General features: G+C 40.4%; 1 protein-coding gene across 1 annotated transcript in view; it reads left to right on the top strand.

The window, feature by feature from the left end:
- The first annotated feature begins 416 nt into the window (after positions 1-416).
- Positions 417-24,980, top strand: part of sv2a (synaptic vesicle glycoprotein 2A) — a 33,266-nt gene continuing 8,702 nt past the window's right edge. Inside the window, exons 1-8 of the mRNA XM_046833702.1 lie at positions 417-572; positions 13,894-14,601; positions 21,818-21,998; positions 22,171-22,322; positions 23,457-23,594; positions 23,750-23,838; positions 24,185-24,295; positions 24,728-24,816. Coding sequence (XP_046689658.1) covers positions 14,001-14,601; positions 21,818-21,998; positions 22,171-22,322; positions 23,457-23,594; positions 23,750-23,838; positions 24,185-24,295; positions 24,728-24,816 — 1,361 coding nt within the window. The 5' untranslated portion in view covers positions 417-572; positions 13,894-14,000. The remainder of the gene's footprint in view (positions 573-13,893; positions 14,602-21,817; positions 21,999-22,170; positions 22,323-23,456; positions 23,595-23,749; positions 23,839-24,184; positions 24,296-24,727; positions 24,817-24,980) is intronic.

Genomic DNA, 24,980 nt, shown 5'->3' with positions numbered 1-24,980 from the left:
CGCGTGCACGCGCGCAGACCGGTGACGTTGAGAAACACACACACACACACACACACACACACACACACACACACACACAGAGAATAGCATGATAGCGTGTTCGCATGTTAGAATAACAGCACGTCACTAAGGACAGGACGTGACCATGGCATCACCATCAGCATCGCCATCATCTCCACTACACGAGAACAGCAAACTAGTGTAATCCTGCACTCAGTCCTAAATATTCACATCTACAGAACACAAATTGGTATATAAATAAAATATAGGATGGTGATGATCACATTATCGTGTAAAAAAGTAAAAATAAAAATGGATGTGGATTTATCACGGGTTTTAATCGTATCCCCCCTCTGTTTTGTGGCCGAATGGTACAGTCCTATGTTGGGCAGGCGGAGGGAGGAGGGAAATCTCGGTGTAGTAGGGGAGCGCTGTTCTCCTGTTACACGGGTAAACCGAGGACCCTGGGCATTAAACAGGCATCCCACATTCTGAAGAAAACACTCCTTTTTCCCAAATCAGTCTATCCTCAAGGAGAGAATAACGGAAAGACGACATAAAAAATCATCCAGGTGAGTGTTAATGAGAGGATGGGAAATGATCCTATAGGTATAAGGATGGCTATATATTATATTTTTTATGATATGATATGATATTATTTAAATAATAAAAATCTGCCCTTGAAATGAGAATAGAAAAATAAAAATATTTGGAAATAAAAATAATACTAATTGTCCCTTATGTACTATGGAATGGTCCTGAAAGAGGCGAATCCTCCTGCATGATGTTCTTTATTCTCTAATTCCGCGCGTTGATTCTGCTCTCAGAGCGTCGTGTCTTCTGCATGCACCTTCACACACCTTTGTGATCGAGGGAAAGATTGAAACAGGTTGTTTTATAATGGTATTAATTGGAAACCGGTCTGAGCCTCGCCCCTTCCTTCACCTTCGAGCTGGGGCACAATGTCGAGCTGACAGCCCCGAAATGATGCTCTATTGTCCAGGAGTGATCATAACGGCGTTATAACACGTCATCACACCCGCATTCATTCGCGTGTGTAGCGTGGAGGGAAAATGAGCTTCTTCTTTTTTTTTTTTTTTTTGCTGGTCGTCATGACGCGAGCAATGACCTTGCAGATGATAAAGAAGAAGAAAATGAAGCTGATGGAAATGGCAGGAGAGTGGGATTTTTTTCTCCATGGATGCAAAAAAAAAAAAAAAAGGTTTTGCACCTGTGTGAACAAAAGACACCTGGGTTAGTGATGGAGTGGAGATGTAGAGGTGTGGAGATGGAGTCAGGATGCAGTCACGATTCATGGGCAGTTTGGAGGAGGAATATTTGCCCTGTGCTGTAGTGGCCCAAATGAATGCAGTGCATGTGAATGTTAACTGTTAGCGTCACATCATCATGAAATTGCACCCTGGGATGAAAATACACTGGTTTATCTCACGCTTTTCCATAAAAATGATTACTACAAAGCGAGTGAATCACATTTGCAACTTCATTTCAGAAGATTTTTTTCTGAATTAAACCCAAACGAACCATTAATCGCTCTTAAAGGTCTTCATTGTAAGTTTAAATGGATAATCTGACATTTTTGCATCATCAGTGGTCGATTTAATGCAACCAAAACCAGGTCTCAGGGTGTGAACTGTGCTATGATGCTCGTTTAAAAATCAACCAATAGGAGGCTGACGAGCTCACGGGGCGGATACAAATACACTAGTGTTGATGGTGATCAAAAACTAGACCTGCTAAAGATCCTGTTCCCTGCGAGCTCAGAGTCTTTCTAATTCTGTGAGCCTTTTTTTTTGCATGAGAGGATTCCTAAATCTCTTCGATCGATGGAGGAAAAAACCCGAAATGGAACGTTTGATCGCAGGTCTTCCATCGAGGATCTTTATCCAATAATGTGCTGATTGTGATGGTGGGTCTGTCTGGTGGTCAGGGTCCGAGCAAGCTGAAGAACAAACAGAATATTGTCAGTGTGTGACAGAACAGCTATACACACATACTCGTCTTGATCATTTCCGCATGTTATTGTGAAACCTTTGCTTTATAATCGATTATTTCTCATCAGTAAACCCCAGTCTTCTCACATGTTTGGAGCTGTGTACGTTATCTGTAATCTCTCCTATGGTAGATGCTCTTCTCTTCGCTATGTTTATGGAAAATGTTACATTTCCACACATAGGAACCCTGAATTACCTTACACATGCTCCCACTAAACACTTGTTCCAAACATTGATCTAATGGGCTCTTAGCGAACTGAAGCATCCAGTTGTTCTGCAGCTTCATCCACCTGCTTGGTCCAAACCCCTATTGAGACATTTCACTAATAATCCCAGCTGTGGTGCTCATTTTGATGAGATTCCTTGCCGTCTACTTTCTCCGGGCTGCAGCCCTATCGACAATGTAACCTTGAGAGGAACCCTCGGAGGAACCTTCAGGAAGCCCTGAATGGTGGAACAGTTTTACGGCTAGGGCCGTTCTGGATTTATCACTTGCTCCAGACGGATCCTGGGGATCATGTGACGCGCTTCCAGTCTGGTGTTGATTAAAGCTAATTCTGTCATGCTCTGCGTTCCGTCTGGAGATGTGATCATGTGTGGTAGATCAGATCATTTGAATTGGATTTGTACAGTAGGTAACCACGTGAGATATCAAAAACAGAACCGTGTTTGCTCTTAGAGGTGTGGTTTAGGGCCGTCAGAATGAATCCATAGCTGGATGAAAATGAAGAGGTTCTTTGTTAAATTCACAGCAGCGATTGCGTGATGGTCAACGAACTTGAGAATTGGATATTTGCACCCAACGAGTCCCAACAAAAATCAGTGAGATCTTTCTAGTACCATTGACCTTGATGTGACCTTTTATATGTGTGCTCTGTTTTCAGGTAACAGAAATTGCTGGATGGTTCATTTCAGACCCATAAATTGTCAGTATTTAAAGAATGTTAAAGCAGTTTCATGTTGGTAGAATTTTCTAACACATCAGGAAAAAATCGACAGCAGCAGATTTTGATTAAGGTGGGCGTGGCCTGGGCTGAGTCCTGGGCTTAGTCTTTATGATTACAGCAGCAGATCTTCACCACAAATCTACAGCATCCAGGTGAGATCATTTAACCTTTGGAGCAGGAGGTGATTCAGTAGCACAGAAGCTTCTCGAGCTGTGGTAGAACTATAAGATGAATCGGGCAAAAACAAAAATGCACTGCCCCCTGAAGTGCAGAACGTATCAACACTCTGGAGGAGTTTGTTGTTTGCCGCAGGGCCACGAAAACGTCAAGAAAACGCTGAGCATTTTCAAAGAATCCCAGGAGCTGCTGAGCGTCTTTACAATACCGATGATTTCTTAAAGCATTCTAAACCAGACCCCTGTGTTGATTTCAGAATGAACTCACAAAGAAAAGTTGCTAAACAAAATGTACGTAAAACACAGGGAATAAATCAGTAGCCTGGGCACCATGGATAAGCAGATTACGTGTCCAGGCTATTAGCTGTTATTCATTTTCTCACAGGATTAGTCGGGTCAGTAGGCAGGAAGTCACCAGTGATGTTTTTTTTTCTCCTGTTCAGCAGTCAGAGGAAGATAAAACCCTGCTCATTATTGCCTTTTTATTATTTGTTTTAATACGCTGTGCATTTGACTTTCAAGCCGCTTGATTCCCAAATCCACCGCACACATCAGCACATTTTTATCACACTGATTGTTTTCTGACTGTAAATAATAGACTGTAAATGTAGCGACTGTTTATATTTTAGGGATATTCGTGCTTGTGGAAACGGCGACAAAACCGAGCGCGAAGACGCCACATGAATCCGTGAGAACATGAAGATCTTTACTGTATGATTTGAAGCAGCACTCGGACAATTCGTAGCTGAAACAATAGCGACGTGCGAAGTCTTTTCTGACGATTGACAGAAGAGGTGATAATCAGAAACAGAAAAAAAAGAAAAGGCTAAATTTTTACTAGTAAACTGTATATTATTATTTTATTGCCTAAGCGACGCCATTTTAGAGGAATGTGTTATGATTGTGCAATATGCAGGATGCTGGCGATTTTTCTTTTCTCACAAATTTATTTATAAAAAGACACGAAACATTTGAAATGATGAAATGTTTATTTTACAATATTGTAAAATACATTGAAGATGTTTTCAAAAATATTTTGATTATTTAGGGGGCGGGGTTTGTGCACATACTGTTTATATAACGTCATTTACAACAGAATGTCACAGAAATCATTTCATGAGTCTATTTATTGCTCTGATCTCGATACCTTTTACCGTCCTCGTACCTCCTGTTGTTCTGATCCAGCAGATAATCTGGTCTTCTGATAGCCAGTTTGGTCTCAGAACCACAAGGATTTAAAAAAACAACAACATGCCAGTCTTTATTATTATATATTAACACAAAAAAATTCAGTTCCAGACATATTTCCTCCATCTTTTATTTCCACCCCCACCTGTGCACACACACCTGCCGTCAGCATCGTGCCCAAACACGGGAAAAGCCATTGTGTGTCTTTGTTTAGAAGGTAAATAACTGCTGTGAAGGCGAGGTATATTTGGTAATTCAGCTTATTATTCAGTTTTTTATTGTAAAGCTTAAAATGTCTTCTTCTTCTCATTATTATTATTATTATTATTCAGGACCTAATTTTGTGGTATTAGAAATTCATACACACTTCCTCACCCTCTTCCTCTTCCTCATCTGGGTGACACTGAATACCCACTCATTACAGTTTCATTATTGTTGAGGTTTTCAGCTGTTCCCTGGTAGACACTTGAAAGTAGAACCTGTTCCTGGTCACTGTGGTCCTGAGCCGCAATGATTCTATTAATTCCAGTCCAAATCCATCTTCATGGTTCTTAAATTTAATCCTCCAGAGTATCTCCATGGATCTTTAGACTGTTTGAGTGATACAATCTTCAGTGGCAGCGAGTGGTCTCCATTTGCAAAGATCTCCATTCAGAGGTAGGATGAATGCTATGAATGCTATCTAACTAGCCTAGTTTGATTGTTAAGTTTATTATTCTCAGTGTTGCAGATGAAATAATGATTGATGAGAAGTTTGCTTGATGAAAAGCTGGCTTCAAAGCGTAAAGTCACATCATTTTGCAACATTCTCATCCACCATGTTTTATTGTTCTCACTGGCTATGGGGCGAAAACAAAATGGTTAACGTCACACACACTGTTGTACCTCCATGACCGAATAAGGTCTTCTTGCACTCCTACAATGCTCTGAGCAGGTGTTTTTGGTGGATAAGATGTGCTCTATAATCCTAACCTGGGCCATTAGAATAATGTTTCATCAGAGCAGAGGCTCGTCAGGGTCCTGAGCGTTTCCTGGGATGCGGCGAGGCGAAATGGACGTGCTGTAGTCGCGATGATGGAGCGAAGGTGTCCATGGCGACAGCGAATACAGAGAGCGATGAGAGACGAGTGCTGTCTCGAAATGTCCTCTCTCACTCTCTCCAGGAACTCATGCTGCATTCTAGCAGGTTACCATGGAGTATTTAGAGAAGTCATGTGCAGGTGTACAGTAGCTTAACAGTGTTGATGCGTAAGATGGTCTTTAACCAAACAGAAAAACAGAAAAGAATAGATTTTGTCATATTGCAGGAGGTTGTATTATCTCCCAGGTGATGCAGTGCCATTTAGTCTTTGTATCTTTAACTGTTTACATTTTTTGAACCAACTAATGCAAGAAATGTGTATTTTACTTTATTAAAAACCAATGTCCTACTTTTAGACATTTCTTTTGCATAGAATTCAAATGCACAATAGATGTAGTTAATCAGCACCTTTGCTACTAATGATGTTCTAGCAGGCATTCTAATTTGGGATTAGACAGAACTCGAACTATCACTAAGTTTAAAAAGGAGTAAGAAGGTCCATTTTCTTCTTTCGATGAGGTTCAGGAAATTCAGATGATGCATCTTTCTGTTGAATATGTTGAGTGAAGATACTGTTCCAAACACAAGATGTTAAATGGAGTCACACAGTAATGCTGAATTGATACAATTTCAGGACAATGTCTAAAGCCACAGGACTGCATCTCCCATCAGCCCCTCATGTCACTTGACACTGAAGACTTGCACCTGATTCCAATTCACATCTGATTAGCACTTGTATACAGCCTCGTTCTTCACGGCATTTACTATCTGAGATTTGTGCTTCTGCGGTTGTTGGCGATGGTATTTTGTGTAGGTCTTGGCTTTCGTTTGTATTTTGGAATGAAATATTATAATCATCGACACTTGCGTCTACGTTCACGCTCATTACAGGACACAGAGTAAATCCAGACGTGGTACTCAATTCATTCTGTGCTATTCAGACTGCAGACAAACAGCAAACCGCTTCTATTGTGTGTCCTTTTTTTTACAGCGTTATTGTTCCATCTCCATCAGCTCTTCATTTCGTTTAGATTAAAGCAACAAGGCAGCTAAAAACGACTGCTAAATCATGACCTGGTCTTCGCTGTCATACATTAATTGTAAGCGGTTTATTTGTATTTGAGTTAAACAGAAATATGAGTCAGGACTGTGGCATGAATGTTCCGATATATATATATATATATATATATACAGTACAGACCAGAAGTTTGGACACACCTTCTCATTCAAAGAGTTTTCTTTATTTTCATGACTATGAAAATTGTAGAGTCACACTGAAGGCATCAAGGGCTATTTGAGCAAGAAGGAGAGTGATGGGGTGCTGCACCAGATGACCTGGCCTCCACAGTCACCGGACCTGAACCCAATCGAGATGGTTTAGGGGTGAGCTGGACCGCAGAGTGAAGGCAAAAGGGCCAACAAGTGCCAAGCATCTCTCTGGGAATTTCTTCAAGACTGTTGGAAGACCATTTCAGGTGACTACCTCTTGAAGCTCATCAAGAGAATGCCAAGAGTGTGCAAAGCAGTAATCAAAGCAAAAGGTGGCTACTTTGAAGAACCTAGAATATGACATTTTTCAGTTGTTTTACAATTTTTTGTAAAAAATATAATATATATATATATATATATATTTTTTTTTTGTATGAAAAAAGAAAAAGTTTTTTTATTAGAGACGTTACAGAACATTAGATTTCGCTCGGTTTATTTCAGTATGCGGCTCGGGATGATGAGTTTGGGGTTATTTTGTTCCGACAGTGTGTTGAATAGAGTGCGAGAACGTGGGAATGAGCAGAGCAGAATCAGCAAGCGTGGACATTTAATAATGACTCAAGAGCTAATGGGCTCAGTGCTCAGTGCTCGCTGAGGAGAACTGCTCACACATGGAGACTACTTTTATTGTTGTAAGATGCTGTAAGATGATTTCTCCTTTATTAGCATTACATATTGGACTAGGTTTGGGATTATTGTTGTGTATGACCAGACATGTCTGCAACTTTATTTGGTAGATATTATTAACCTAACATGCATAATTATACAATTTTTATAGTTTATCAATAGAGGAACGACAAAAAACATTTTGCTGAAATATAAATTCTGAACTCACGTCAGGAAAACAGCAACAGAGAAAATGGAAATGTACTTGTTATCAACAACAAGCATCAACAGACTCTAGCTGAGGCACACACCTAGACAGCAAAAGAGTGGGCTGGAATAGACAGGAACTATATTAAGACACTTATAGCAAGACTGAGCTGTTATTAAAGTTAGTGGAGGTGGAACTTTTCTAAATCAGAAAATGAAATGGCATTGCAGGGAACATTCTTTTGTACAAGTGAATGGAAAGAGTGCGGTTAGAACAAGGCCACTTTTACCCCGTGTTTAGACGTGTACGTGTCATTGGGCAGTTGTTATAGAATGAAGGGGTTAGGATTAGGGTTAGCAGTTGGGATTAGGGTTAGGTGTAGAGGTTAGGATTATGGTTAGAGGTTGGGATTAGGGTTAGGTGTAGAAGTTAGGATTATGGTTGGAGGTTGGAATTAGGGTTAGGTGTAGAGGTTAGGATTATGGTTAGCGGTTGGGATTAGGGTTAGGTGTAGAGGTTAGGATTATGGTTAGCGGTTGGAATTAGGGTTAGGTGTAGAGGTTAGGATTACGGTTAGAGGTTGGGATACAGATAAGTGTTAGGGTTAAGAGTAAGGTTTGGGATTAGGAGTTGGGAGTTGGGATTATAGGTAGAGTTAGGGGTTTGGGGTTAGGGATTAAGGTTAGGTGATAGGGGTTTGGGTTAAGGCTTTAGTTTAAAGGTTTGGGATTAGGGGTTAGGGTTATGGGTAAGTTTAGGGGTTTTCTCAGCTTGATTTGAATTTTTACTCTCTAAAACTAAAACAATTCACAGACAATTGTCATTTTTGATCTATTAAATAAAATCTTTACTATAGTGGAAACATGAATTATCTCATAAATATAGTGGAACATGCTCAGTTGGATCCAGAGTTCCTGTCGGTTTATTACTTTTATTCTTTAAGTGTTTAGTGTTCTGATATACTGTATGTGAAACATGTACAAGGTTCAGGTTGTTTACTGCCACAGACCAGTGTCTTCTCTTTCTTTCTAAAATCCTCTTCCATGTGTGGAATAAACAGGACCTTCAGGATGCAAGAGACATGATAACTTTATCACAAACAGTACGCAATAGCAGCTATAAACAGTTGCTTTTTTAATCTATTTATTAAAGCCCTAAAACTGGAGACTCCTTCCAAGAATGTTCAGAAATAAACACGTCTCCTATTAGAAAACGTATTTACACCGTATGAACAATTTTAGGTTCTATAACATTTTGATTGTTTGCTCTACTGGACAAGCGCATTAAAATTAATATACACCTGTGATTTGTAACTGCTGTCATAGTTGCTGTCCCAAAACATTAATCAACACCTTCTAACCAATTAGAATGTACAATTTTGATTACATTGAAGGCTTTTTTTCAGTATGGATTAGAAGCAGTCTGTAATGTTACTTTGAAGGATGTTTTTATCCAGCTGTGAGGAGCAGTAGGTGGAGGAGGAGAAGGAGGAGAGGGAGGAGGACTAAAGGATGATCTGGATGGAAGGTTGGCATCAGATGGCGTGTGTGGGTGTGTGATTTGGAGCTGACGGTGGGAGATGATAGCGTTCAGAGCGGGGATGCTGTGACTCATCACGACTGCTAATGCGACGCTGTATAATGGAACTGGGTTCGCTGTTCCAAGTGAGCAATGGCACAGTTATTCATTATGTGCGTTCTTTATTTATGAAAAAAACTACAAATCTTCTCAGTGTTTCTCTGTGAATGACCGTGTAGCACCACAACCACACCCACACCCACACTGTAAATCTGTAAATCCTAAATCTCCAACAGAAGGATTATCCTTATGATTAGCTAGTTCAAAGCGAATAGTGTATCAGACAAGGTTAAGCTCTTCACCCTTTTTGGATTATCATGTTTGACATTTATGTGCTCAATGGAAGTCATTACATATTTGATACCATATAGCAAATTACATCACTACGGAGACCGAGGCGTGTCCTGAGAGTCACATAGAATACAGATTAACATGGCAGAGGTAGAGCTGTAACTTCCTGCACACACAACAAGAAAAGAATGTCGGGTTTTGTTTAATCTTTTGATTCATCTTTGTCTGTCAGAACTAAATAAATAAAAGCAAGTTATCATATTAGAAAAGTCGATTCAAAATCGGATCACACTGCATCGTAATATGGGTAAATTGTATCGCATGGCATAACTGCTTCAAATGTATCTTCAATGTATCGTATTATTGGCGATAAATCAGGATGTGAATCGCATCAACCTCAGTTATAGAGATGCACATCCCTATTATATACTATATAGATTATACAATATATTATAGATAACTTGATTCTTATAGTTTTGCTGTAAATACTGTATACAGTGTGTTGAGTACAGTTTACAAAAATCAGTGTACAAAAACCATTTACAAATTAACACACAAAATATGTCTGACCTGTCTTCCCTCTTAGTAAAATGATAAAATTCATTTATTATTTCACTTACAGTCTTCAAATTGATAGAGCAATATTTATTTGATGGTCTGGGTTAGAACCTGTATTTCCGTATTTGTCTGCTCCGGTGGGTTTTTTGTCCTCCTATTGGATTTGGCTTGAGTAAGCACAACTAAATGGGAAATCTCCCCCTGGGTTTCATCCATCTGTCCAGCAATGTGACAAATTTCCTTTACTCACTTCACTCACTCCTTCACTTCACTAAATTTAGCTGCGACTCCTTTGCTGTGGGTTTGGGGTCTCATTTCTAGTTGATTCTATGATTCTTACAAAGCTGGCATGTAATTTATTTTGCCTTTGCATCCCATTTTTCCCCGTGTGGCCATTTGCCAATTCCCACCTTCTGCCCAGTTCTCCTCTGGAGGGACAACAGCTACCATTGTAAAGGGGTGAAGGCTAACACATGATTCTTCTGAGACCCGTGCAGCCACCGCATGACGTTTCAAGTGTGAATTATCATTATGGCGATCTGGTGCGGTTCACAGCAGCTCAGGAACATTGTGTTTCGGTACTTTCAATAAAAATCACATGCACAGCAGATTTAAGAGCGCATTCACATCCACTTCATTTATTTAGCTTCGGGTCCGTGTGCTCCATGTTCGGGTTTTTTATTTTTTATAAGGGTGGGTTTTATTGATCTTCTCTCTTTTTGCAATTTTTTTCAGGAATTTGGCCATAGAAAGTTTTCTCTCTCCTTTATGTTATTCTTTTGCTGCTTAGATTCAGACTTGTTCCTGAGGTAAAAGGTGTGTGTAAGGGTTGGACAACATTAGGGACAAATTTAGCAGTGTATTCCAGGATGATTGGAATATAGAGACCCCTGGGTTACACCTTTACTCCACTTCTACGATCGGTTTCCTCATCTCATATTGGGCATTTCCTTGTCTTCTGCTCTCGGCTGAGCTCCTCTGGGTTTGTCAGCAGTCCTCGCAGCTGATTGATGCAGACTTTGGTGCAGTCCCAACACACACACACACACACACACACACACACACACACACACATACACCGTGTCCTCTTTATCATCTTGAAGTGTCGATGTCAGGTTGCCCTTGTGTAGCCTTAGAGTCTGTGAGAAGAATCGCTGCATTCCCAGTGGCACCATCAATGCAGCTTCAAAAAATTCGATTACATAATTAGGTCCTTCATCAGCGCTGAACAAGAGCTGGCACTGGCCCACCCCTTACACGATCGCTGCTTTACAATCGAGTCATTCCTAATGAAGCATGATGCTCTCTGTCTCTGCTCCTGGACTCCAGTCAGCCTGGTATACTCCCATTTGTCCTCATCACAGCTGCAAGTTTGCACCAAATGACTGGCCTTTATATAAAAAAAAACTGGGGTTAGGGTTAGAAAAACCTCGAGTGGAAATCTGTGCTCTTCAGGCTTGGGGATTTTTCAAAACAGCCATCATGTAGAGTTGCAGAAGTGATTTGACAGAACGGCAGTGTCGAGTAGTTGCTGAACTCTGGCTTTTACTTAGCTGCACTGAATGAAGTCTAAGTGAAATGTAAGCGTTCCACAGAGTTTGGCTCCCTGCTGAATCGTTAGCAAATAGAATGTCTGCAAAGTGCTGACCAACACGGCACTCTCCATCTCCACTGTCACACACATGAAGCCTTTTTAGCGAGAGGATTTTCAAAACTACGCACGTTTAAGGTTCCACGTTGTCAGACCTCGATCGATACTGATGTATTATGCATGATAGTTGCTGGCTTGACTTTGCTGCTCTGGTTATTGAGAGAAATCGATTCGAAGAATCTCCCCGCATACTCTACACCAGCCACACGTTTCCAGGGGTTCTGAAATACGCCTAAATCACAATTGAATTTGTTACTGTTTGTGTTGCCTGTGAAATTTTTTTTCCCTTAATGTTACGTTCTTGATTTAATGAACAAGAGATTAAATAATAATCTTCTTCTTCTTCTTCTTTTGGCTGCTCCCGTTAGGTGTCACCACAGCGGATCATCCGTCTCCATACCCCCCTGTCCTCTACATTTCCCTCGTTGAAGCCAACCACCTGCATGTCTTCCCTCACCACATCCATAAACCTCCTCCTTGGTCTTCCTCTTTTCTCTTTTTTTCTTGAAGTTTGATCTGTTAATGCTCAACTGTTTGGTAGAAAAGAGGAGCAACACAATATTAGGCAGGTGGTCATAATGTTATGCCTGATTGGTCTATTATACATAATTCTAGCTATCTGCTAAAGTTAGCTTCCTGCAGATGACATCACTGATGACCTCCTCATTGCTGTACAGGTTTCGGCTTCCTCTGTAATAAATAGCGACTCGTTAATGACCTGCATTGGATACGAGCGCATGCTGTAATTGTTCGTCTGCCGTGAGTTCAGTTCTCAGTGATACGACACTGAGACAGCTTGCTGAGCAATGCTTCTGCTGCTCAAACAGTAAAATGAGCAGCGCTCTTTGTATCGACCTTTTCTCCCATCGAGATGGAAGCGCCAATCGTTTGGCCGCCTCATTATCTCTGGGGACGCGATGTGGTGAGAAAGGTGAGAGAAGAAAGACCAGCATGCTCCCTCAAGCTGATGAGCTCTATTTGTGGAGAGGAAATCAACAGGGAGGGCATTCCACAAAGCAATTACCCCTGGGTGACAAGAAAGAGAGAGCAGAGCGAGAACGAGTGAACAAAGAGGCAGAAAACGAGATCTACAGCCTGTGCTGTCTCACGCTCTGTAACATTTCTCTATGAATGCATCCTTGTCTGCCTCACTGATGTCATGTCTTTATCTATATTAAGAACAACTCAGGCTTTGGATGTTCATTTGTCCAACAAACAACATATTCCCAACCGGGAGCATTTTCATTGCTGTGGTTGTTTCTGATGTAGCTGTCATGTTCTCAGCAAGTTCCTTAGAATACTAAAATCACAGAGAGAAGGAAAGAGGCAGCTCACAAGGTCACATGCAAGGCCTCAGTGTGTACCAGAAAAAAAATCCATGGCCAGTCGATGGTCCTGTGAATAATTAGAGCTGGGTTATCGCCGTGTCCCTCAGAGATTTGTTTCCACGCCTCGCAGCTCTTTAATAACCAACACAGACAGAACGTTTCAGAATTTCAATTAATAATCATAACCTTTTATTTCGCTCAAATCATCATGGATTGTACAGAATTAATCGGAATGCGGCTCCAGAGCATGAAGTCCTACAGGATATTGCTACACTGATTTAATTTTGTCATAATAGTCCTGCTAACAAACGGGCTTTTAATTAATACACTGATTGATAGCGGTGCTCGCGAGCTGTGCGCATCATCTGGCATCGGCGGCGGGCAAGAAATGAAGACAAACTAGGATTTAGATAAATGAAAGAATAAAAAAAGAGTAAAAATGGTCTTGTTTTTGGCTCTAGGTTCACTTGAAAGGATCTGGTACTGCACAATCGATCAAATGTTTAACCAATTAGCAATGAGATAGATTTTATTAATTGATCTATATCTATGCTAACATTAGCAAACCAGGTTGGCTTGCAAGCCTACTATCCAGCCTACTATTCTATAACTAGATCACACTGAGTTAATTGCTCTTGATTTGCTTCGCATCATGACAACGCTAACCCGACTGCTAGAGTATGTTAGCATGTTTTATTTCTGACAAAGAAACCTCTAGCGAAAAAAAAGAAAACTGCTAGCAAAAGTGAAACTACCACTAAAACCCTGGGATGTGTTTGAGGCGAAACTCTGATATCAGGGCTACTTACTAACTAGCACCTCTTCAATCCAACTCGCTGGGTTTCTTATGTGAAGTCAAATGAAAAGTTCCCGAAGCACATGTGCTTCTGTCATATCATTTCCCCTTCAATAAATTGCCTTTTTCGCATGCGGAATTTTATTTGCGTTTGGTCTGAGCACCAATGCCCACGTATTTACCCTTTGCGTAATTATGTTGCAGGTGCCGAGGGTTTTGAACTCCAAAAACTGCTCAGCTACATGCTAAGTGTCCTTCCCTGACATCTCTTTGTCACAGTAAGTGTTCGCTCCAGCACAGATCTCATCAACATGGACGAGGGCTACAGAGACCGAACGGCCTTCATCAAGGGCGCCAAGGACATTGCCAAAGAAGTGAAGCGGCATGCAGGGAAGAAAGTGGGCCGTCACGTGGACCGCGTGGCTGACGAGTACACCAAACGCTCGTACACGCGCTTCGAGGAGGACGACGATGACGATGATTACCCCGTGCAGGCCCAAGACGGGAGCTACTACCGCAGCAACAGCCGTGCCAACGACGACGATGATGCCGCACACAGTGACTCCACCGAGGGCCACGACGAGGACGATGAGATCTACGAGGGGGAGTACCAGGGCATCCCGAGACAGGACTCAGCAGGCAAGGCGGACGGCCAGGCGGGCGGAGCTGCACAGGTGCAGCAACGCGACATGGCGCAGTATGAGGCCGAGAGGCGCAAGGACCAGGAGGAGCTGGCGCAGCAATACGAGACCATCCTGCAAGAGTGTGGCCACGGACGCTTCCAGTGGTCGCTTTACTTCGTCCTGGGGCTGGCACTCATGGCCGACGGCGTGGAAATCTTCGTCGTGGGCTTCGTGTTGCCCAGCGCTGAGAAGGACATGTGCCTTTCGGAGCCAAACAAGGGCATGCTGGGTAAGTCATTTATCAGCTCATTTAAAGGTACAGGACCATAAAAAGCCAACAGCTTTACACATGATTGAGGAACAAAACACACTGTTTAATGTTAAAAACCAATTTGGCTCAGAACGTCATGAGTGCAAATCCTATCCTCACCAACAACTGGGCCCCTGAGCAAGGCCCTTAACTACTCAGCTGTATAACACAAATGTAATTTGATCTGGATAAGGGCATCTTTCTAACGCCATAAATGTACAGTAAATTTGTTCTTATGGCCTCATTATACTGTGGTTCAAATGTGGTTGTTACTGGTGACATTATGTTTCGGTGAGAATCTGCTTCATATGGTAACATTAGTGTTAGCTAGAAAGTTATTTTTGTTGTTATGGCAACATTATATTTTGATTAGAATGTGGTCATTTTGGTAACGTTATATTTTGATTGGAATGTTATAATTCTGCAGATGTAAAATTTTGGTTAGAATGTTGTCCTTTTTTTGCAACGTAATGTTTTGGTTTGAAACCTGGATGTTATGGCATTGTTATATTTTAGATAGAATGTGGTTATTTTAGCAACATTATGTTTCGGTTCGAAACCTGGTTGTGATCAATGCAGTATATTAATTCATTACTGAAATCCCACTCTGAGATTTGGACCTAGCTGACTAGCTTTGAGAAAGAGCAGCGACCACACATGGAGGCGTTTCCAAATGACATTTTATGAATATTTTGTCAGAACATGATGCAGGGACAGATTATTCTGGCCAGATTATATTGTCAGGAGTGTGACTGGAAGGAGGACCCGAATACAGGACACGACAGGGGAATAGTCAAATGGAAAAAGTTCAAAAACAAGCCAAAATTCAGGCACGGAAACTGAGCAATAGAGTGCAGATCAAAAACACAAAACAAAAAACAGTCCAGAGTTCAAACCAGAATGTTGGGAGGCAGAGCAGAACAGGGATCAGGATCAGGAACCAGAACAGGCAGGGTGGAAAGAATAATCTCAGGGGTTTAGGTTGATATTCTGGCCCCGAGTTTAAGTCTTTGTTGTCCTCAAATACGCGCTCTGCGAAACCGGAAGGTCCTTACATGTGTATAGAACTGGATATTTCTTATGAGATTGATATTTCAGGAGCACAGATGTTCTTCAATCACGTAGTATAATGTTATAATGTTGTGTCATACAGTCACAGCATATGTAAGTGTATGGATTGTTTAGAATTGGGGTATTAAGGTTTTATCTCTGGAAAAATGGACTGTTAAAAAACGATATTTATTGTAAGCAGAGTGAAAATGATGATTGTGTGTAGGGGTGGGGTGAGATTGATATTTTTTATGTTTGTATGTATTTATATGAATATTGAATTCACTACTGCTTCATGATGTAAGTGATCATCAAGTGATTATGATGCAAATGAGTTTAAAGATTTTTATTTGGCTGCTTGTGAAACGTATTTATTTCCCAGTCCTGTGTCAGATGAGCTCTCAGGCCGTAGTTAAAGGTGTATTCCTGCAGGCTGATGTCCGTTCCCATTTCTCACCCAGTACACCATCTGTCAGCTTCATTGAGAGGAGAACACTGAGCAGAGCACAGGGCTCTCTCTCTCTCTCTCTCTCTCTCTCTCTCTCTCTCTCTCTCTCTCCACAATGCGATGACGCATTCGGAGCTATAATTAACTGGCAGAAAAGGAAGCGTTTCACAGAGCCACGGTGCTGCTGCAGCGAGAAAAACGGAGATTACTTAGTTAATGTTCTCCAATACATTATAATTAAAACAGCTTCACACTCATTCACATAGAACCAACGTGTGAATGAAAAAGCGTGTGTTTTTCATGAGAAATTCACCTTTTGTTTTTCCTACTGAACACAATATCGTTACAAGCCTCATGTAATATTCATGATGAGGCAGCGTTTGTGCCATTGTCAAAAATGTCTTTCACGATACTGCAATTCATTATGAACCTCTGCCATCCAGTTCCATAATATATACATACATATATATATATATATATATATATATATATATATATATATATATATATATATATATATATACAGTATTCACTCAGCGTCCACTTTATTAGGAAAGCTGGTACACACCTGGATTCGGCCAATCAACTCATAATATCGTAGAGATCTTCAGCAAAGTCAGAAATCATGTGATCTCAGTGGCTTTGCTGGTTCCAGATGGGCTGGTCTGAGTAAAATCTTCTCTGGATTTCTAACACACAGCTCTCTAGAGTTTGAATAAAAAGAGAATAAAAAAGCAATCTAAGAGATCTAAGAAAAGAATGGCCAGAGCTCCAGAGCTGACAGGACGTCTATGGTAACTCAGATAATCACTTTTTGCATCCATGGTGAGAAAAAAAACATCTCACCATGTTGACCTCCACTCCTGTCAAAGCTAATTATATCTTTTATCTACAGAGGGTAGATTTAGGAACATAAATAATACGCTAAACTCATTACACCCTAAAAGCTTAACCCTGATGAGCAAACGAAACGAGAGAAACGAGAGTGGTGAGGAAACTCGCCGAGACGATATGAGAAGAAACCATGAGAATAAAAAATAATAAACACAGAGAACAGTAGTGCAGAAAGTGCTTTCTGTGGGTCACATCACATGAATTTCTGAAATTGAACACACACACACACACACACACACACACACACACACACACACACATCTACTGCACCGAGCTCGTTTAGGCTCGACTCCTACTGCTTAGAGATTCATTCGGCATATTACATCCAGCAGAAGCCGTAGGATTAAATTCATTATTAATTTGTGCTTCCAAAATGTGAGTCTAAAGAAATTCTTTATCAAATTAATGACTTATAATCTGCCTCCTGTTCCCTGGTGTTTCCCCGGTGTTTCCCCGGTGTTTCCCCGTGCTGCTTATAAAACTATGTGCTAGAATGTTATTTATTTGCTGAAATGCAGGATGCTTACATTTTTTAATGTGAAACAAGGAAATAAATCAAATATGATAAAATATAATGAACGACCTGAAAGTGACCTTCACTTCTTGTTCTCTAACAAAGCAAATCATAAGAACTGAGTTAAAGCAGTAACATTTGGGGGATGATCACAGAAGAAATTTCGTGTCTTATAAACTACTTACTTTCTTACTACTACTACATTCTTACTTTACTACTTACTAATCCTCACCTTCAGGAAAGAGAAAACGAGATGCTGGTGAGGGAAACATTATTTTCCTATAACAGCAATGCACAGAGGAAAGACGCTGATTTGGCAGAACCTTCGAAGAGCAAGGTACAGAGATGGAGCAGAGGGAGAGGTGGAGGAGAGGAAGAGATATAGAAGAGAGGAAGTGAGCAGAGGGAAGGGTGGGGCAGAGGAAGGTATGAATGAGAGGGAGATGAAGAGGAGAGAGAAAGATGGAGCAGGAGGAGGTACGAAGGAGAAGAAGAGATGCAGGAGACGAGGAGATGGAGGAGAGGGTGAGATGGCACTGAGGAAGGGATGAAGTAGAAGAAGACATGGATTAGATGAAAAGATAATGGAGAAGAGGATGAGATGGAGTTGAAGGAGAGTAGGAGATGAAGAGGAGAGGGAGAGATAAAGGAGAGATGAAGGAGAAAAAGAGATGGAGCAGACAGAGTGATGGAGGTGAAAGAGAGATGAAGTTGAGGGAGTGGGAAGGAAAAGATGGAGGAGAGGAAGAGATTGAGGCGCCTCGACAGTTCATCGAGCAAATTCCCTGCAGTGTGAGATTGTGTGTGTGTGTGTGTGTGTGAAAGAGAGAGAGAGAGAGAGAGAGAGAGTACATTTGCAGTACTAGGAAAAAACATACACACTATAAATAGTATTCCGCCCCCTCACTCCATCTATTTCTCCCCCTTTCTTTCTCTTTTTTTCACTCCCTCAGCCTCAGCCTCTCCAGTATTCTGTTCAGGAGACTCGTCTGTGGTTGTCTCTTGTCTACCAACACTTCCCCCCATCCCAACACACACACACACACACACACACACACACACACACACATTCTTTCCTTTTTTTCTGTCTCTAGCCCCTCCTCCCTTTTCTCCCTCTAACACGTCATCATAATGATGGAAGTAGCCCCGCCCATTAGTTGGTTACCGAGCAACCGCTTGGCTCTGATTGGCAGAAGCATGCAGTGTGAAGCTTCAGCATCATCATTATCATGAAGCAGGCATCACGATTCAAATGTGCTAATGTGCTGCTTTTTCTGCTCCGTTTTCCATCTCCACTGTTCATGTTCTGTTCACAAAGCAGTTCTTTTCTACAAATGATACTGAATGCTCAAATGTATATTTAATTTATATGATTAACAATTATAATTAATGATATATATTCTGTATATAGAATTATAATATAGAATTTATTATGTTTTATAGCATTTCAGAACCGTGTACTAATTTTTCGTTACCTGCAGACATCTTGAGAGGTGTGAAGGTTTAGAGATGTGCTACAGATCCTGTACATTAAAATTGTTGCTATTAATATTAAAGGCATACAGTACTGGTTTGGGGAACCAAAAAGATCATTTAAATTTCATCAAATTTGCTATGCTACTGTACATATTTGTATATAAATAAAAAAATTAATTACAGACCTGCATAATTCTTATTATATTTTTCTTTTCAGAATTGTTTACAGATTTTCTTATCAGTAACCGTTTCTGTTGAAAACCACTAAAAATAAATGAATTACTGGTTTAAGATTAAAAATGTATCAATAGTTTCCTTTTATTATTTCCAAAAAAGTGGAGCCCTCAAAGGTTTGAATAAAAAAAAAAAGGAAAACCAAAAATTTCCCTTTCAGGATGCATCCACGTTAATCCAGATGTTTTAATCAAAATTCCATATACACTGGCGTTTTTCAAACGTTTTCATCCACACTGTAACATCGCTATACTGTGTATGCGTCAGGTCTTCGTCCTGAGTCATTTCCGTCACTCGTGTCCTTTTAAATCGATAAGATTGTGAGTGAATGTGAAATTTTTTTAGAAGGTTGTACAAAGAGACATTAATCTCCACCAGTCAAACTGGATACAGCAGCTGCAGTATAACATCGTCCACCATCTTGAATGGGTCACATGACTAAAACTGCATCACCGATTCTTTTTTTCTTTATTATCTCGATTTCCCCCAGGCCACAGCACAGAGAAATGCTGTCTCTGTGTGAATGCAGGGATAAAACCTGAAGAAAAACCTCGAAGCGCTTTTTGATTGGATCTGGATTAATGTGGACATAATCTCAGAGGGGCTTCAAAGTAAAAGCGTAGGAACCTCTCACTCTCCAACCCTGAAGCTCAACTCATGCTTAATTCTTTAAAGCGTTGAGATATTGAGATATTCTAATCATGTCTTCAAAACCTAGACATCAAGAATGAGCTTCATCTACAGCAACAATAAAATAAACAGCAATAAAATAAACCTCAGATTATAATATAATAGTAATAATAATAATACAAATAATAATGATATACAAGAAGAAATTGAATCGTAAACAATCCGGGGCTGCTCTTGACATGCTGGTCAATTCAGACGCATGTCCATATTGCCCTCATTTTCCTGTTAGTAATTTCAGACGAATAACTGAATAATAAGCTGTGATTTTAAAGGATTACACTCTGTACAATTTGCTGCAAATCTGCAATTTAGGAAGGAGTGGAAAAATAAGCCGGGATTTTAACGTGTTAAAGAGGTTTTCGGAGCCGTATTCAAAAGATCTCCTGCTTGTTCGATTTCCTTTATATATGCTGGCTTGTGTACACAGTCATCAGATAGAATATTAATATTTAAACCGATAATCAAGTATATCATCACACTAGCTCAGTGTATAAGGTGCCAGGGAGGGCAGATCTTTCTGACATGTCCATCGTGTTTTAGTTCAGATCTGTCACGTGACTGACAGGAGGGTGTTGAGGGAACTGATCAGAACCACGGACAGTGGACAGATTATTGAGCCGTATTGAGGCTTATCTGAGAGAAAAGACTCTTTGCTGCATTGCGGTGATGGCTATCTCTCTCCTCTTCATCATCCCTGGCTCTCGTGGTCAAGGTGAGCGAATGACAATATGGTCAGCTGCCGTGCCAAACGAATTCCCAACTCTACACTCTACAGTCTGAGTCACCGGCACGATCCTTCCTGTAGCTCTCATTAAGGCTTAAGGACAAAATAAAGTGTGAAAAACACTTCACTGTCTTCACTGTAGGACATATAAACATAATAATTTACTATGCCACTATTTAAATTTACATACGCCATGATTTCAGAAAACAGCATTTTTACACTTATAACAGGTTCAGCAAATGATTACAGTTATAGTGTTAAACAAATATCAATCGTCCAGGTGATTCGTTCAGATCTAACATATGGTTTTGCCTCTATGGGCAGTAGTAAAAAAAAAAGATGCTCTGATTTGTACTTGTGACATTTACAAAGCACCGACACCAAAGAAGTTAAAACTATGAAAATAATAACCTTTTAGAAGAGCATTTATCTACTGCAGCACTACTATCCATAATCATCAACTGAGGTTAACCAATCAGGATCGAGACAATAAGAGAGCTCTGTGAGTGTGTGTGTGTGTATATATATAGCTCATACTACTGTATGAGTGTAAACGTTTTTTTTTTCCCAGGTTGATAATGGAGTCTTTCAGTCTTTCTTCTGTCTTTCGAAAGCTCTTGTGAGCAGATTGAGCCGCTCGAGTAACAACCTGACAAATGTGACTGGTTTAAAAGAAGCCAGATTATCAATAAAGCACTCAGGCAGCAAGACAGACTCTGTTAGGGATGGTGACAGATTGTCGATAGAGACGCTTTCAACTCACTGAATCCTGAGCTGTTGCCTGTGTGACTCACTGATGGACTCACGTCCCAAATCACACAATTAGAAGCAACCCGAGTCACATTTATGCAGAGCCATATTTCAGCTGTGTTCAGCAAAACTTCACAAAAATCCATAAAGCTGCTGTAATCTTCAAGTTTTTCTGTGCTGGATCAGGGTTTAAACTTTTCTTTTTTACATTAGCAGTGAGTTTTAAAATTCTTTACATACAAGTACACATCCGGTTCAGTTCAGAGACACTTGATTCCTTTGCTGTGTTTTAACATCATGGCCTCTTTCGAATTAATGTTCATATTGGTTGCTAGGCAACATTATGTTATGCCTAATTTAGCCCAATGCTCTCACTCTCTCTCTCTGTCTCTCTCTGTCTCTCTCTGTCTCCCAGGACTCATTGTCTACCTGGGCATGATGGTAGGTGCTTTTGTGTGGGGCGGCCTGGCTGATCGGATCGGTCGCAGGCAGACTCTGCTCATCTCTCTGTCCATCAACAGCGTCTTTGCTTTCTTCTCCTCATTTGTCCAAGGATACAGCTCCTTCCTGTTCTGCCGCCTACTCTCTGGTGTTGGGTAAATATATACCAACCAAGATGTGCTTGAAATAACATTACAGACCTTATTTACTCTGATAAAATTAAGGATAAACTTACTCAACCTCTGAGCTCATTTTATAGATGTAAGTATATAAAGTATAAAACTTTTATTTTAATGTTTTTTTTCTATCCCTACCTTCTGGTTTTAGAATTGGAGGGTCCATCCCTATAGTCTTCTCATACTACTCTGAGTTTTTGGCTCAGGAGAAGCGTGGTGAACATTTAAGCTGGCTCTGCATGTTCTGGATGATCGGGGGTATCTATGCTTCAGCCATGGCCTGGGCCATCATCCCCCATTACGGTAAATATGCAAACACCTAACATTACTGTCAACCCCACTATGGTACCCTTTAAAACTCTTTAAATATTGTATGATTGTTTATTGTTACCATTTGAAAGGTAACATATAAAATCATTAATGAAACCATCAGTATGCACACTTGTAGCTATGTTAGCACTTTATATACAATCATACAGCACTGTGGTAACTTTCAAACTCGTTGAAATACCCTCATCTCACTACAATGCTATGTATTGAAACCCTTCGAATACCAGTACCAACCCACTATGGTTACCACCAGGCATCGGCAAACAAGGCAGTCGCCTAGGGCGCAACCAACTGGGGGCGCCAGTGAGTGCCCATGCAGCGTTTACCTGTTTTTCTGCTGAAGTTTAATATACTGTTTATCATTACATACTTAAATTCACTCAATTTTGCAATGATTATTAAATGTGTTTAACCTTTTTAATGAAAGGTTGTGAATGATTTGTATGGTGTGGGGGTGGAGCAATGTTGGGGGAGGGTGACAATAATCTCACCTAGAGTACCAAACAATGCTAGAAATGGCCCTGACCACCAAAACCATTTAAAAACATTATCCTCACTGTGTGAAGTCTTTAAATATCATCCCACACAAAGAAAAATGTTAAAATTGTTCAAATACCATCATATCTCATTATGGTGATTATCCAATCCCTTTAAATACCACCATCCCTCATTATGGTGATTATCAAAAGCCTTCCAACAATATCCTTTTCCACTATATTGAATATCAAAACCCTTCAAATACCACCATCACCCATTATAGTGACTAAGAAAATTCTTTAAATAACATCATCCACCAATATAGTGACTATCAAAATCTTTCAAATACCTTCATGCCCCTCTGAGGTGAATATATAACTCTCTTAATTACCACCATCCCTCATTATAGTGACTATTAAAACCATTCAAACAGCATCCTCTCCTTATGGTAAGATGATGGAACAAAATTTGTACCTCAACAGTTATTTATACAGTGTCTACTTTAACCATCGTTCTCCAGTAGGACAACAGCTCTTTCCTCACCCTTTAAATCCTACCACCCTGCCATTATTCACAACTACACAAGCCTTCATTACTGTCCAATGGCAATTTCCCTTAATTCTTCACCAGGCTGGAGTTTCCAGATGGGCTCAGCCTACCAGTTCCACAGCTGGAGAGTCTTTGTTTTGGTGTGCGCTTTGCCCTCGGTGGCTGCCATCGCTGCTCTCAACACCATGCCGGAAAGTCCACGCTTCTACCTGGAGGTCAGTGATTCAACTCATTCTTATTCCATAAATAACCCAAACAGACTGGAGAGAACAGAGTAGATCAGGTCACTTCAAATCAGAATGATTTACTATATGATCGAAACGAGCAGAAAAAAATCCAACAAGCCTAAAGTCAAAAGACTCTTTTGATTCCAGAACGGAAACACGATGAAGCCTGGATGATCCTGAAACAAGTTCATGACACCAACATGAGGGCCAAGGGCTACCCCGAGAGGGTCTTCTCAGTAAGTACCAGTGACTTGCTCAGAAAACGAATGTTGGGAGAATTTGAAATGCTTTCAATATTAATTATGCAATCGTGCAAATGAGTTTCCATTTATCTGCTACTGGTGGAGATCAAAGTGCCACACATTATGTACATTTAAATTGGTTATATATTACATAATCAAACTACTGTTTGATGTAGAATTTTTTGTGCGTTGCCATGGATACTGCTACTTGGTTTGAGTGGAAGCTCAGGATGGGAGAATAAGCAGCGTTTGCGGTTTTGTTAGTTAGCGTTATGAACTTGTAGATGATCATAAAATGCTGTTCAGGTGAATAAAATGTCAAATGCTGTTGTACATCCAGGTGACCACCATTAAGACCGTGAAGCAGTTGGATGAACTGGTGGATATGGGAGATGATACCACAGCCTGGCACCAGCGCTGGAAGCTCAAGCTTGTTAATCTGTTTCATCAGGTACAAGAGATAAATGATTACCGTTACCAATCTGAAACTGATTATATACTTATAACAGCATGTACAGAAGTGTTTGGAGTTTGTAACATGGTCTGCCCACCAAGTTTTACTATGATGTGTAAAATCAGTGCATTAGTCTGCACTACAAACTAATGTAAAAGACTGTTACATGACACGAGATAATCTGACCAATCTGAATCCAGAATGCAGTACAATTTAATACATTTTATTGATGGTTTCAAAATTATATTTGCATTAGTACAATGGCAGGTCTTTCATATAGATATTAGAGTCCTAGCAATCCTGATAAGCAGAGTAGCCAAAAATATTAGCAGATAAATTATGCTAGCTTTTATGTTGCCTCTTCAATACAATCTGTGGTGTTTTAATATATCTGTACATTCTGAATATGGTTCCATTGTGCTTGTGTAGGTTTGGAGCAACTTCTTGACTGTTTTCAATCCAGAGTACCGCCGTGTCACCTACATGATGATGGCAGTCTGGTTCTCCATGTCGTTCAGGTAGACATTTAGAAGAATGGCGATCCATGAACGTTCACTACAGGATGTTTAGTATGATGTTAAATGTTTCATTGTTTAACACAAACATCCAAATTGCAACAGTTTAAGCTTCCAAATATTAAACATTATCTAAAGCTAGCAGTGCCATCTCACTAAATGTTAAG

Source organism: Silurus meridionalis, chromosome 21 (assembly GCF_014805685.1).
Source record: "Silurus meridionalis isolate SWU-2019-XX chromosome 21, ASM1480568v1, whole genome shotgun sequence".
NCBI classification, from domain to species: Eukaryota; Metazoa; Chordata; class Actinopteri; order Siluriformes; family Siluridae; genus Silurus; species Silurus meridionalis.
Note: the sequence above shows the minus strand (reverse complement) of the source record. Positions and strands in the feature narration are given on the sequence as shown.